Consider the following 14,034-nt stretch of genomic DNA (forward strand, 5'->3'; position numbering starts at 1 on the left):
GCGCACGAACTGTTACGGTAAGTGGCCTCTACTGGCCTCTAGTGGCCTCTAGTGGCCTCTACAGGAGAAGTGAGCTGGAGTTCTTACTTCATACTCAGTATATTCCGACACCATGTTTATCAACACAACGCAAAAACTTCGTTCAATTTACCTTTTTTCATGAGCTTTTCGTCATATTTTATTCTTTGCCCCCTATAGGGTCGCAACTCGCACCATAAACTACAAATATCTCAAAGTAATGGTTACAGAATACGCAGCAACAAATACCTGCCTTTACGCTCTGATAGCCTCAGTAGATTACTTAGATCAACACTTTCAGAATCTCTACAACACTCCCTACTAGTTTCTATTAAGTAAATGAAATTCGTCCCATTGGTCGGAACTTGTTATTATGTAACAGAATATATGCTTTTTCATGACAACACCATATACTCAGAAGGCCGAGCAAAGCGGTACTTGTTCGGGTCTTATGTTCCTTCAATCAAATATGGTATCCTTTCCTCGAGCCACTCAAGCGGAAACATTGTCATATCGATCCCATTTCTGCTGTTTACAATGGCTGATGAATTAATTCAATGAATTTCCAATTATTGTGATGGCAGAAAATAGGAATAGTAGTTTCAAATTTAACCCAATTGCCATTCATTCGGCACACTAAGCAGGGCCCCCTCACAACCCAAGGTCGCTAGTCACCACAGCACAGCAGCTGTTCGCATACACTCCTCACCTGCGTACACTCGGTTCCAGTTGACTTGGTTAAACAAAGCACGCACTTATGAAGCTATGTTTACTGCCAGCCCGTAAGCACCACGTACTAACCTACATTTCAAGACTTCTTAAAACATCGCATCATCTCAGTACGTGGCTAGGTAAACTTATACATCATGCTCGAGTGACATAGGTACTATCCTGATCGTTTTTATCGAACTATCATGGTTGTTATGATAGACCTCCTGCCGATATTGAGGTAGTAATAGTATTATATCATTATAGCCGCTACTGAGCAGTCACTATCTCGTTTTAGCCTTCGCCCTATTATCCGAAAGTGTTTTCTCGACCCCAGTACTCAAAGGGAAATTAAATGGGTGAGTTTTAGACCGTAACCGTCTAACACTTCTCTCCATACAACCCAAAGTGTGCTCGTTGTGTTTTTTTTGGCCAGACGGGGAACCCTCGTAGGCACAACACCCGCTCCCTCGGAAGAGGGAGTGGGTAGTGTCAGAATCTTACTGGCTAAACCTAACCGCCGCCGGGCGAAGCCATCTGCGTTTTTGTGTCAGCTTCGAACAGCACCTGCTAACCTCAACACTAAACATTATTTAAATCTGGTTTACTTTTAAGCATTATTTAATACTAAATACCGATTGAATATTGATTTCGCAGTATTGGGGACAGGATAATTACAGTTTTAAATAATTGAGTTGAAAGGTACGTGCCTAAATATTCATAGTTCCTTAGCCCTGACTGTATTTAATTAATCATTGCCAACTGCATCATAATTATGGTTGCCAGTTGCCTACTTACCATCAGTAACGCGATTGCAATAATAGGGTGGCCTCTGTGGACGTATGCGAAATTAATTGATAATTAACGACTATTAAATTCGACATGATTATTTCTAACAATTCAATAAGCTCGTCAAAGCGACACGTTCCTCGTTAAGCAAGTGTTGTTGATATTCAGTTTAACATTTTCTACAGGGTAAGGTTATACGCTGTAAAGCAAAACATATCTGACTTGTTTTAATGTAGAGTCATCCATTGGCCCTAGGTTGCTAGTCGCTAGTGCACCGGAAGGTGATTGTGCTGCCGTGTGTGACTGCCACTGCCACGGCGGCGCTGACCGCCTGGGAACCGCCCGCGACTGCCGGCGGCCGGCGGCAGGCTGCTCACCGACACCGACAGGGCTGATAGCATCGCGATCAGCTCCACTCTTATATCATCGTGTTACATCGACCGCTGCGGATATCACACGGCTGCCATCATAGCCCGCCGTGTACAGAAGCTACACTCTCTACAGTCTCTACAATGAGCAGCAATGCAAAAAGCTGTTCAGCATTTTAGTTAAATAATCTAACTTATCATATCCATGAAATACTTACAAGCCACTTGAACAGCAATTACCAAACTCTTTAATACAGCTAAATGACTTATAGGTATAGACCTGAGTGGTACTTTTGTTGATATCCTGCATTCTGACGGCAGTGGTCGCGGACGCGGAACGCGAGGTCGCGGGAGCCTGACGCCGCAGCGCGGGTCGTGGCCGGGCGCGGGGCGGGGGGCGCGGGGGTGCGGAGCGGGCAAGGTCACCCCGCACGCACAGCACCAGCAACACCAACACAACAGCTGTGACGTTATGGTACCAGCAGCGCTGAGCCTGGCGAACCAAGACGTGAAGCAAGATGCGCGCCCGACCGACACTACTGAAGATAGCCATGGTGTAACCAGGTTGCATACAATGGCTCTGAATAGTGTAATTAGCATTCAATAAGTTACGACAGATGTATCATGAATGGGTACAATGCCATAATTAATGATAGATTGAACATGATTTAATGACTTTCACCCACTTTGCTAAATAATCAACAAACACGGTGTGATCATCCCTGTGTAACTTGGTAGGTTCTTAACATGTTTTCAAACATTCTAGGCTTAAGAGGCAAGAAACATTAGGTCGTGAAATACTGAAATATACATTGTATACAAATAAATAACAGTACGTTTACTGAAACATAAAAACTGCTGAAATGCAAAAAATAATGGATAAATGTTTTTAAATAATAAAATTGCTTCATTGATTCGCAAGGGTAATTAATTGCAAAAAAACTTCCTATATGTAAATATTGTATAGTCGGAGGCACGTATTCACCTTTCGTATAGCCTCGAGGGGCGCCCAATAAATAAAGTAAAATTAAACAGTTTCGCAAACACGTTCCAGTGAAGTTTACGACTGACTGTAAATATAACTTGAGTCATAAGTTAAATGTGAACAATAATCCTGTGATGGCCGATGCATCGCCAAGTGACAGCCACATTACGGTAGGTCAAGACGCAGCGCTAGTGCTGCCGGTGCGGAATACTAACGAGGGGTCCGCGACCGCAAATGGTGGACAACTGATGGATACTTCACTTGAATTATTAGACATTATTTGTAGCAGACTTCTTTTATTATATTGTAGAGTGTTACGCATCACACGTCTTCTTACGATGACTCTATAAAAACAAAAAAGCTGTAGTCGCAGTATTACCAGATGCGGCTAGAATATTTTATTATATTATTACGGGTATAAGGTTGCGAGCAGACAAGTAATTAAGTACGTTTTTTTTCAATCATCAGTGACATATTATGTAGAGAAAAAACGCCGTTAATAAAAACGAGACAAAAAGCATTTCCTAGTAGGTACAACACTATTAGGGGTATGCTTAGTTTAGCCATCGTTATTGGTCTGTGGTGAGGGCTACAGCTTGCACACTGAGCGCACATCTGTTTCCCCTTACACAATGAAAGCCCCATTCAGTACATTTGAGTGTTCCCGGTAGAGTCAGCTCACCTCACTCGGATGTCGGTGACTCATCTCAGCTTGTTCTAAGAACTTATTCAATACCGTCATAGTTTTTGCAAGTTGGACCAAATTAACCTTTCGGGTTTTACGTTTAATCGGTGGCCGATACCTTTTACAATGATTCACCACAAAAGAGGTTGTAGCTACAACACGCGCTGCGCTGTGGCTGGACAATGTGTTGTATGAATAGGTAGCTACTTGTTAGACCTAATGTTAACACTATTTTATAGGTGGTTTTTACTATATAGTGAACAAGTAAACAGACATAAATCACTGCCTCAGACTACTGCTGTACCCCGGCTCAATAATTCTTAACGAAAACAAAGTAATGATCGTGACATGTGAGCTCTAGCACTCGCACTTCAATGTTATCGCGCCTGTTGTTGTAGTTATAACTAATTTTTTAATTGTAATTTATTCAATTAGGTCGTGCAAATATTTTCGTTCGTGACGTAATCTGTGAGTTCTGAATCAACGATTAGATACATTAATACCTCCCCCGCCTGCAGCCAAGCCGCGCTGGGCCCGCGCCCGCAAAGTTATTGACACACATAGAGAACAACCCGCCAACCGCTGAGCGGGCGTAACACAAACAGTCCAAGAAGCAACACCTACTTTGCTGTTTTAAGCAAATAACATAAGAACAAGTTATTATTTCGCTAATTAACAAAATACCAAATAGGATGGAAGTATAAAAACTGGGGAATGTTAATGAGCGTCCGAACTTGACCCTAGCTGCGCAGGCGCAGGCGTGTGTGTGCGGCTATCAACCTGTCGGATGCCTAGTATAGCATACACACGTAACAGTGAATGTGTCGCGGAAGCGGCGCGCGCGCACGTCCGGCCAACGATCTGCTAGCATACGAAACACGCACAAGTCGTACCTTCTTAATACTTGAAGAATTATATTGTTAAGTTATTAACAAAGCCAGCGAGAGTGTCGGAAAGGATTACCGCAGCCCGATCCACTAAGGGTAAAAGAAGGAAGATGGGTGGGTTTTTGTCAGCAGAAGTCTGACACTCCCTTCTGCTTAGACAAAAGTGGGAGAAGTAATTTGATGACTTCCCAAAATCATCGGCCTAGCCTTTTCCCAACTATGTTGGGGTCGGCTACCAGTCTAAACGGTTTCAGCTAAGTACCAGTGTTTTACAAGGAGCGACTGCCTATCTGACCTCCTCAACCCAGTTACCTGGGCAACACGATTCCCCTTGGTTAGACTGGTTGTCAGACTTTTCAAGCTTCTGACTACCTGTAACGACTGTCAAAGATGTAGGAATATCAGCCGGAACCCACAATTTAACGTGCCTTCCGAAACACGGAGGAACTCGTTATGACAAAGATAGTCACCCATCTACGGACCAACCTCGTCAAGCTTATCGTAACCTGTGATCGATTCACTTATGTGGTTACAGCTTAGCCACAAGCTCCTCAACAAGTTGATGACTTCCCAAAAGTTAGTAACCAATGTTCGCTTTACGGGAAAAGCTGGCAGTAGCCATGCACACTAGCGCTAGCGCGAGACATGCCAGGCATGTTGGACGTGTGTAGGTGTATCAGTGCGTTCCCCCCGGGGCCGAGGTTCTGTTCAGCATGTTATCACCAGCTCACATCACCGCCTCGCCTCAGAGCCCGCGCCGCGCCGCCACCGAGTCAACGACACCACCGCTACTCGCGGCCAGCGCCCGCTACTGCTCGTCATCATCGTATCCACTGAGCAAACAAAAAACATTACCAACAATTAGAGAATTCAGGATATCTAGACCCAATGTGGTCCTATAATCTACGAGTAGCGTAGTTGATAACTGTTTGTTTAGATTTAATTATAATCTTAAAAGACCCATGTTTGTGATAATGAGTATTAGTGAGGCCATTAGTTCCGTACAGTTAGTAATTAGCGGCAGGTTCCTGCACAATAAATGGTTTGGTAACTTTTCATCTAATTACTTTGCGCCACTTGAGTTACCAATATTGACTTATTGACGTATCCATAATTTAAAAGCATTAGTTTCCACACGGCATGCATTTAGCTAGTAAACGTATGAGTAGTCAAGTGCATACTAAAGTGGTCAGATCCTTTATTTCGTGACAGTTTTATGAGGCAGCGCTACAACAAAACGTTACGACATTAAGTGCTCCTCAGGAATCGTAAAACGCTCCAAAATATTGCACAAATACCGCCATTGAGATGTCTGTTGTAAAGTTGTAGTCAATAACTAGCGTATTGTATTGTGAAGACCTTTGTATCTGACGTCTTCCATGAGTGCTGGAGTAGGTACGCAGCGCGCACGCGCAGTACATTACTACGCATGACATCAGCGCAATTATCCTCCCGGTAAGGACTAAGTTATGAATAAAAATGTTAATTAGTTGGCGCGCGCACAGCACAGCGCGCATTCCGAGTATACCGTCTACACAGACACTGCAGGCTGCGTGTCAAGTGAGAACTCATAAATTACATGGTGTCAGTAATTGAAGTATTTGATTCTGTAGACAACACACATAACACTAGTTCATGTCATACAACAAGTATCCGTAGGTCGATTTGAACAGAATTTGTCACACTTTCTTTGCGGCTTGCAATCAGACAGAGATCTTTGTGTGTGTCAGAGGCTTCACCATGAGCAAGATGTAGAACTATATGTGTGACCTTATTATTTTCCTGTAACAATAACTTGATTGATGAGTATAATTATCATTCCTGGCACGTTCCTGTGTTTATTGTTTCCGCTTATATCTGGCCCAAGGTGCTTCATATGGGGATGCCCTTAATCTTTTTGTTTATGGTTTCTTCCCAACAGTTCTATTTCAGCGCAATCATGTATCACAGCTCCTAGTGATACGTCACTGTGCAACTTGTTGGACCAGTAAAGTGTTCCGTACCCAAAGAGTACAAAACGAAACCCTATTATTGAGGCACCGCAAGTCTGTCCACGGTTCGTCGACAAGCTCTACCTCATGAACAGAATTTACAATTTCTAATGAATTTCTATTTTAATTACTTTTATGGTTATCAATTATTATGTATTACGTACCCTTAAATTGGTTTGCCTCCTAACCATATATATATTAAAAAACTCAATCAATGCTCCTAACCGATTAGTTATTATTCAGCCAATTTACACGGCATGTGCACGCCTGATTCTCTTATTAGTTCTTTGGTTAGCCAAGAAACTAACTAAAACCAAAACAAGTAACGAATACGTGAAAATAAGTGTTTCAGTATTGTGTACCCAAACATTTATATAGTTGTGTAATTTCTGTTGTAATTTATTTCGTATTATCAAAAATATACTTTGTGTAATCTTATTAATATATTCAAATTATTTTAATTATGTTTGTAAGTTTCATGGCCAAGTGCTGTGAGGGGCAAATTGCCGTGTTATTAATACATACAGAACATTACGTTTACAACAAACTTTCGAAGTATTAAAAGTACATTAATTAGGCACTCGAATTAGTTTCCGACGTCAACAGAGAACAGATTTAGTAAATATATGCTGTTTTACATAACAATACACTTGTTAATTACGTTGCTTCTGGAAATATTTCATTACAGTTTCAATAGGCATTCTACCAGGTCTCTAGGCAGGGTAACTAACTACAGCTTGCACTGTCTAGATCACATCGCCTTCAATAACTAAAAGGGATATAGGAAACTCCGTTCGGTTTACCACGTCGAGTAGGTAGGTACAAAATAGTCAATTAGATATGTTCTGGTGACTATGATATAATAGGTCGGCTCTCGCAGCGGAGGGCCACAAGGGGATCGCGCTAGTGAAGAGGGAGGCGGGGTGGTGGGAGGGGGTCAGATTGTGCAAAATTTCCTCCAGTACGACGTGGTGAGCTGCAAATGCCGCGACCTTTCCCTTTCGCCTTCCGATGTACACAGACGCGCGGCAGCTGAGCAGGGCTGCGTCTACCTCGACACTCTCGACAGTATCTACATAAACGGCGAACACCTAGAACTGGGTAGTTACTTATTCCAATTCGATTCTATTCGGACTTGAACCTAAAACCTACTATAGAACCAAACCAAGATCCAGTGTTGTCAGCGTAGCCCATGACGGCGTATTGAGTACTGGATGTGCGAGGGCACATCAAGAGACTTGTACCGCAGTTCAGCGCTCATTCTGCAGCGAGACGCAGATTTACCAACAAATGGAACGTGCGCTCTCAGCACAGCACTCGACACACAGGTCCCGACACACTGTTGTTGCTTATAATTACTAATTTTATTGCGTGCGTAATGGCATGTTTGCTTTCATGTATAGAAAGGAACAATTTTCTGCGATAAGATTATGGAACTGATGCCAGAAATATGTAATGTAAGTGAATGTTAAGATCTAATCGCAGAAATATTCTATTGCATTCAACAGCAACAATGTGCACGCAAATTAGTTAGGGAAACTATCAGACCTGTAGTCCGCTGCAGCGATCCGAGGCAGCAGTTTCGTTTCGTCCCGCTGTTGCCATGGCATGCGGCTCTGCTATAGACAGTCGTGGAGTCCGCTCCACGACTGTCTATAGCAGAGCCAACAAGTGTTAGTGCGACTCAGACGACAAGTTATCATCAAGCACCAATTCAAAGTCAAACTTTTATTGTTTGTTTAATAAATTAGCCTTGCGTGAAGGCCGCGCGCGGCAGCCCTGACGAGGGGCACCGGCGCGGCTCGGAAGTCACGCGCATGCGCAGGCGCGGCAGGACGCCACCACGTAACATCCCGGCAGCATGTCGCCTGCTCACCACTTACTGTTACGTCACAAACAAACAAAAGACAAGTGTGGAGTATTCTGACTAAGATTCGGTAAAAGTGACTATTTATAACAATGGACAATTAGATTACCGTCTCTGCATTTATAAAATAAATTAATTATTTAAAGAAGTATTACTTAAGAATTTTCTGTTCCTCGCGTTACGAATATACATATAGAAGCTTCTCCCACATGAACGACTCTAAACATTTCGTGTTGTTCAACCACGACTCACGACATATCTCGTAACCGCCTATCACTTGAGTTCATCACTAATTTCTAGAGTTATCTCACCGCGCTGCAAATATGCAGACATTACTTCACAGTTCATACATTCACGGAGATACCTGATACGTATTAATTAACATATAAATTATACAGTATCTTTTCATTATGCACATAAAGCTAACACATATTAATTTATTTGTAAACTGCATTAGGTAACGAACGTTCACAACTATTAATGTTTGAACTTGCAGAAAGTGTTGTGAGCGTGCAGCGCCATCTATTGCTCATCGAGGATAATAAAGTATAATCTTAACAAATATAAGAGGATTAGATTAATATGTGTTTAAAATTGTACAATTAGTAATATCGTATGTCCAAATAGTTTCAGCTCAGTTCCACAAATCCTTGTTGTTTCTCTGGGGTTTCGGTTCCGGTTCAGGCGACTAATGCGAGTCTACAAGTTTTTGCGGCAGTCCACCACAACGTTCTGTATAGCATTACTGACTAAACGCAGTAAGAGTGGTCGGAGATGTCGGGAGCCGTATGTGTGTCAGCCAGCAGGCGGCGCGCTCTGTAGAAATCTGAATAGAGAATTCTCAATTCTCTTAAGCACTTGACACGCACTTACCAACACTTTATTAGGGTAAACATAGTGGTATCCTACCTGTGCTCCTAAAGCGAGGTATTTGTGCAGAGTGCGCGGCGACGCGTGTCGCGCGGCGGATGTGCACAGCGCGGCACAGCTCCGCCCCGCACTGCGCGTGCGCCGCCACAACACTAGCATTATGTGCACGCACACTGAGCACTACACCTACATCACTAGAGTCTCTCACTAGGAACATGAAACGCGGTTGTGTCTGGTTTAAGCATATCTGTATGAAGTAGGGAAGACGGTAATTCAACAAAGACATATTTTATTGTAATTCTAAGATATAACATACAATCTAGTAGTGGAAACAGTTGCTGTTCCTGTTTTCCACGTGTGCGGATTCCATTAAACCTCCGATATGAACACTAACGTTATAAGGGCACTATAATAAATACATAGATTGCCAGTTTGTAGGCAATCTATATATTTGTACTGTAAATATAATTAGTACTTAGATACTTAGCTACTTCCTGAGCCATAATTACAAAGGGATTACTTATTAGGAGTGATAAGAGCATCCGTAATATTAAGCCTTTGTATTATTTAGGTACCGGGAAATACCTGTAGATATAATCTGTAGTTGCCATTGATTTCTTGCAGTTGATAAATATAACAGCTTGTAATAGTACTTATCTACAAAACCTATATTATGTTCTCTTGTACTTAGCGATCACTTTTGATATAAAGAGTATTAGTTTCATGTAGTCCTGTTACTCAATAATATATCATAGATGACATCAGATGACACGCGTATTTATTATCCTCATACCGGTATATTGCATCTACGGTACGTAACAAGAAACCATCTAGGTACTCACAATAATACTATTACATTTTGGATTGTAATAAACGATATGATTTGATTTTTCAAAACACGAAATTATGTAAGTAAATAGGGGATTGTGTATTACAAGTTTCTTGCCTAGCCACATTGATCGCGTAAGCTAGGAGTTAAGACAAGAGGAGACCTCACGGTTGTATCTTCTCTGTTGTAAGAGATGGAGGGACAAACTCGACTCTTTCGCATGAAACGGGCTTCTGTCAGCCATAGACCAAGATCAATGTAGAGGAGAGAAGAGAGAGAAGTATTTGACACTCAAACGGTTTTACTGTTTTCTATGTTTGAAATGAAACTACTTAGTGGTTTCTTAGGAGTTTTGTTGTTTTCTATGTTTGTTCTGGAGTTATCCCCAGATTGATAAGAAAGTTAATTTTAATCAGCCTCGTTTAGCAGTTTTAATGACTGATGCCTCACTGAACTTCAACCACTGAGGTTAGGACCTTGAACTTTTAACGGACGTGCATGGCGTAAGCCACGGTTAAAAATTAAAAGAAACTTTGATGAGTAGACAAAATATATTTTTTTTTGTTTCTCTGTACCTACTTTTTACTCATACTTGGGTATTGCAGCAGGATTGGTACTTTGGAATTGCAGATAATGAAAACATAGTTATTATAAAAGTATTTATAATTCTTATTTATTTTTATTTAGTGTTAGAAGTATTATGTATTAGTGAGTTACGTGGTAGAGTTCTGCGCGGTCGCACTCAATGTCGCCACAAGACAAGCATCTTCGATAACGATCTGCTAAAGTATTTAATTCACGGCTTTAATTGTGTATGTAGTGGAACCGGGTCGCGACATTGACCAGGCCTTGTGGCACCGCCCGCCGAGCGTCGGTCAACAGCTTGCTGTGTAGTGAGCACGTACGGCCGGCGTAATCGCTCGCCTGATGCCTCGTAATGAGCTGGCGCACTGCAATGGTTGGCTCAACACGACGTAGCCATTGTCAATGCGTCGTAACTGACCACTTAACGAAACATTGTGCACGATGTGTTTACAAAATGATAATTAAATGTTGGCCCTGAGTTAATAAGCTGTTGTGTTGGGAAACTATAACAATCGCCTATCAAAGTTAATCAGGAACATTCAGACAGAGACACAACAGAAACACTCGTTGGTTGTACTTTTTCTAAGACAGGGATGTTTTGCGTTGCTAAAAGATTTGTCAATAGTCCAAATTATGAAACATGCCTGATTGCTGATAGGTGAAGTAAGTTATGCAGTATTAAAATAAAAGTTAAAACTAATATCACATTTTTAACATGCGACCATAAAGAATATCTATTCTATTAAGTTTATAACAAAGGTATATTATATATTTTTGTTGAGTAAAACGCCTAAACCGCCTGCGTAGAACTCGTCGGCCCGAATAAGTATTATTACTCAAAATTAAGGCGCTACGACTAATAAACGATCAATATAACATTTATAGAGAACATTTATAAACGCTTAATCAGTTTTATTATACACCGTTTTAACAAATACGTATAGGTAATAACGAATGATAATTATTTGATGTAAGAAGAATAGTGCAGTTTTTATTTGGCGATAATACACCTTTGTAAGAGTTTGCAACTGTTTTGTATAAATAATTTTTCTTCATTTAATCTGTAATTAACTGTAAATTGATATATTTTTGGATAGACCTTTTTAGCACTTATAAACTTCTACACAATTTTCTGCAAGTTGATTTGTAGGATACTCTTGAGTTCTAATGTTCTAAATATATGACAGTGACAGTAGGCTGACATTTGATGTCAGTGTCATTTAGAAAAATCAAAGAGAAAAAACAATATTTGCATTTTATTGAGTTTTCCTCAGGAAGAAAATGCGTTTTTTAACGATAACTTTATTGAAAAACTGTAAATTTAAGTCAAGCATAAGGACAGCCCAGCGGTCACTGAGCAGTTTACTGAATCCTGATGTCGCACCCATTACAGGTTACGATTTTGTTTTGCTTTGGAGTTTCTCGGTGGTCGTATTTCTAAATGCGTATGAAGAGGTGTACCGTCGAAACTCACAAAGTAAAACTGCTATTGTTCTTTTTATATCGTAGATAGCTATAGACTTATCCAACACAAATCAATTTGTACCTACGGCGATTATTATGTAGTTGTTTATGTAATGGAAAATTAATTTGGCGAATACCACACATCTAAACATTACATCTACATTGCATTGCAGACGTAGTTAACTTATGTACGACACACTGTTATACTTGCAGACTCTACTATGGAGACAGTGTTGCATTTTTATTTATGTTTGCAAGAACGGTGCTAAATATCAAAACTAATATCAAATTTAGTAAAATAACGCAATAATTAAGAGAAAAATAACAAGTAAATTGGGGTTTACACTGTTGATAACAAAACATATTTAAGCAATAATTGACAAGGAACAGAAAAATAAATATTAATAATTATTGAGTGATACCCCATCACATTTTAGATTAAAGTTCTCAACAAGTCCTCTACATGTTGGATCTGTGTCCCCGTGCATGCCTTTAAAAAGGACTGGGTCTCTTCACATGAAGTGATCCATGACTGAAAATATATACAAATAATTGAATGAAACTACATAACAACACAATACAATAACAATCAATAAAATGTAGTCATCAAGGTCTGTCTAAGTTTCTAGGAACTGTGGCTGTGAAAGACCATAAAAATAGAATTCCATACAAAAGGTTTTGTGTTTGATTTGTAGAACCTAAATCTGAGCGCTTGATTTTGTCCTTATCTTTGAAAGTGTTGTTTGAATCTGACTGACTTAAAGATTCATCATCATTTCTAACTACAGGTGACCCCAATCTCCTGCAGTTTAGTCCAACATGGAAGGAAACAGAAGAAGAAAAGTTACGGGCCACCATCCTGCAGGATATGCAGGTGTACCCAGAATTTATCACAGAACGGGAGGAAATCGCTTTGTTAAATGAGTTGGAGCCACAGCTAAGGCGCATGAGATATGAGTTTGATCACTGGGATAATGTGAGTGGAAATATGTTTTTATTGTTTGACATCATGGCAGTGTCATACAAATTATGAAGTCTTAAAATAATATGTGGCAGGCGATCCAAGGCTACCGCGAGACCGAGCGCAGTCAATGGACGGAAGAGAATTCTGTGGTGTTGTCGCGAGTACGCGGCCTGGCCTTCGGCGCGGACGGCGAGACGCTGCCGCACGTGCACGTGCTGGACCTCGCCGCCGCCGGACACATCAAGCCGCACATCGACGCCGTGCGGGTAATCTCTCTTATCTCTTACTGTTCCACATTAATATATTGAGTTTGTAATACTGATGTATTGTTGGCGCGCGTGTCAGTTCTGCGGCGACGTGATCGCGGGGCTGTGCCTGGTGTCGAGCGCGGTGATGCGGCTGCAGCACGCGGCGCGGCCCGCGCTGGCGGCGGACGCGCTGCTGGCGCGGCGCGCGCTGTACGTCATGCGCGGCGCGGCGCGCTACGACTTCACGCACGCGGTGCTGGGCGGCGCCGCCAGCTGCTGGCGCGGGGAGCCGCTGCCGCGCCAGCGCCGCGTGGCCGTCATCTGCCGCAGCCGCCCGCGCCGCGACCTGCCGCCCCCGCCCGGGAAGGACGGCTGCGTCTAACGGCGGCCCAGCGACGACCACATGGCGCGATATCTTGAGATAGGTGCGGATTACGCTTTCACTGCAGTATTTTCCATGTTACTGTATTCCTGTTTTTTGTATTGTGACCACAAACTAGTCAAAACCATTCCCTTATTTAATTTGCGACTTAGACGACCATTGTTTTATGTAATATTATAGGGTTATGTAACAACCAATTTTTATATTAGATGAACATTTATAAATGCACAAACACAAATTTTCATGATTTTGATCATGCTAGTGTTCCTACTTAAAACATTGTGATATTGTTAGTTGACATTCAGGTATTTTTACATGACTTTTAGTAATATAAAGTTGTTATAATAAAGTATTATTGTTGTTGGAATAATTATTTTTAAAACAAGATAAATTA

General features: G+C 41.5%; 1 protein-coding gene across 1 annotated transcript; it reads left to right on the forward strand.

Annotated features, from left to right (window-relative positions):
• The first annotated feature begins 11,762 nt into the window (after positions 1 to 11,762).
• On the forward strand, positions 11,763 to 14,007 carry LOC113495564 (alpha-ketoglutarate-dependent dioxygenase alkB homolog 7, mitochondrial). Its single transcript, XM_026874332.1, has 4 exons — positions 11,763 to 11,975; positions 12,835 to 13,022; positions 13,103 to 13,276; positions 13,356 to 14,007. Exons 1-4 carry the CDS (start codon positions 11,864 to 11,866, stop codon positions 13,638 to 13,640), a joined length of 759 nt encoding a protein of 252 aa, XP_026730133.1. The 5' UTR covers positions 11,763 to 11,863; the 3' UTR covers positions 13,641 to 14,007.
• Positions 14,008 to 14,034: the final 27 nt, after the last annotated feature.

The sequence above is a fragment of the Trichoplusia ni genome, chromosome 1 (genome assembly GCF_003590095.1).
Source record: "Trichoplusia ni isolate ovarian cell line Hi5 chromosome 1, tn1, whole genome shotgun sequence".
Classification (NCBI taxonomy): Eukaryota; Metazoa; Arthropoda; class Insecta; order Lepidoptera; family Noctuidae; genus Trichoplusia; species Trichoplusia ni.

Coding starts and splice junctions, on each gene's coding strand:
- LOC113495564 (XM_026874332.1), top strand. CDS start 11,864: ATGCGTTTTTTAACGATAACTTTATTGAAAAACTGTAAATTTAAGTCA. Junction 13,023..13,102: donor AGTTTGATCACTGGGATAAT/GTGAGTGGAAAT, acceptor AATATGTGGCAG/GCGATCCAAGGCTACCGCGA. Junction 13,277..13,355: donor CGCACATCGACGCCGTGCGG/GTAATCTCTCTT, acceptor CGCGCGTGTCAG/TTCTGCGGCGACGTGATCGC.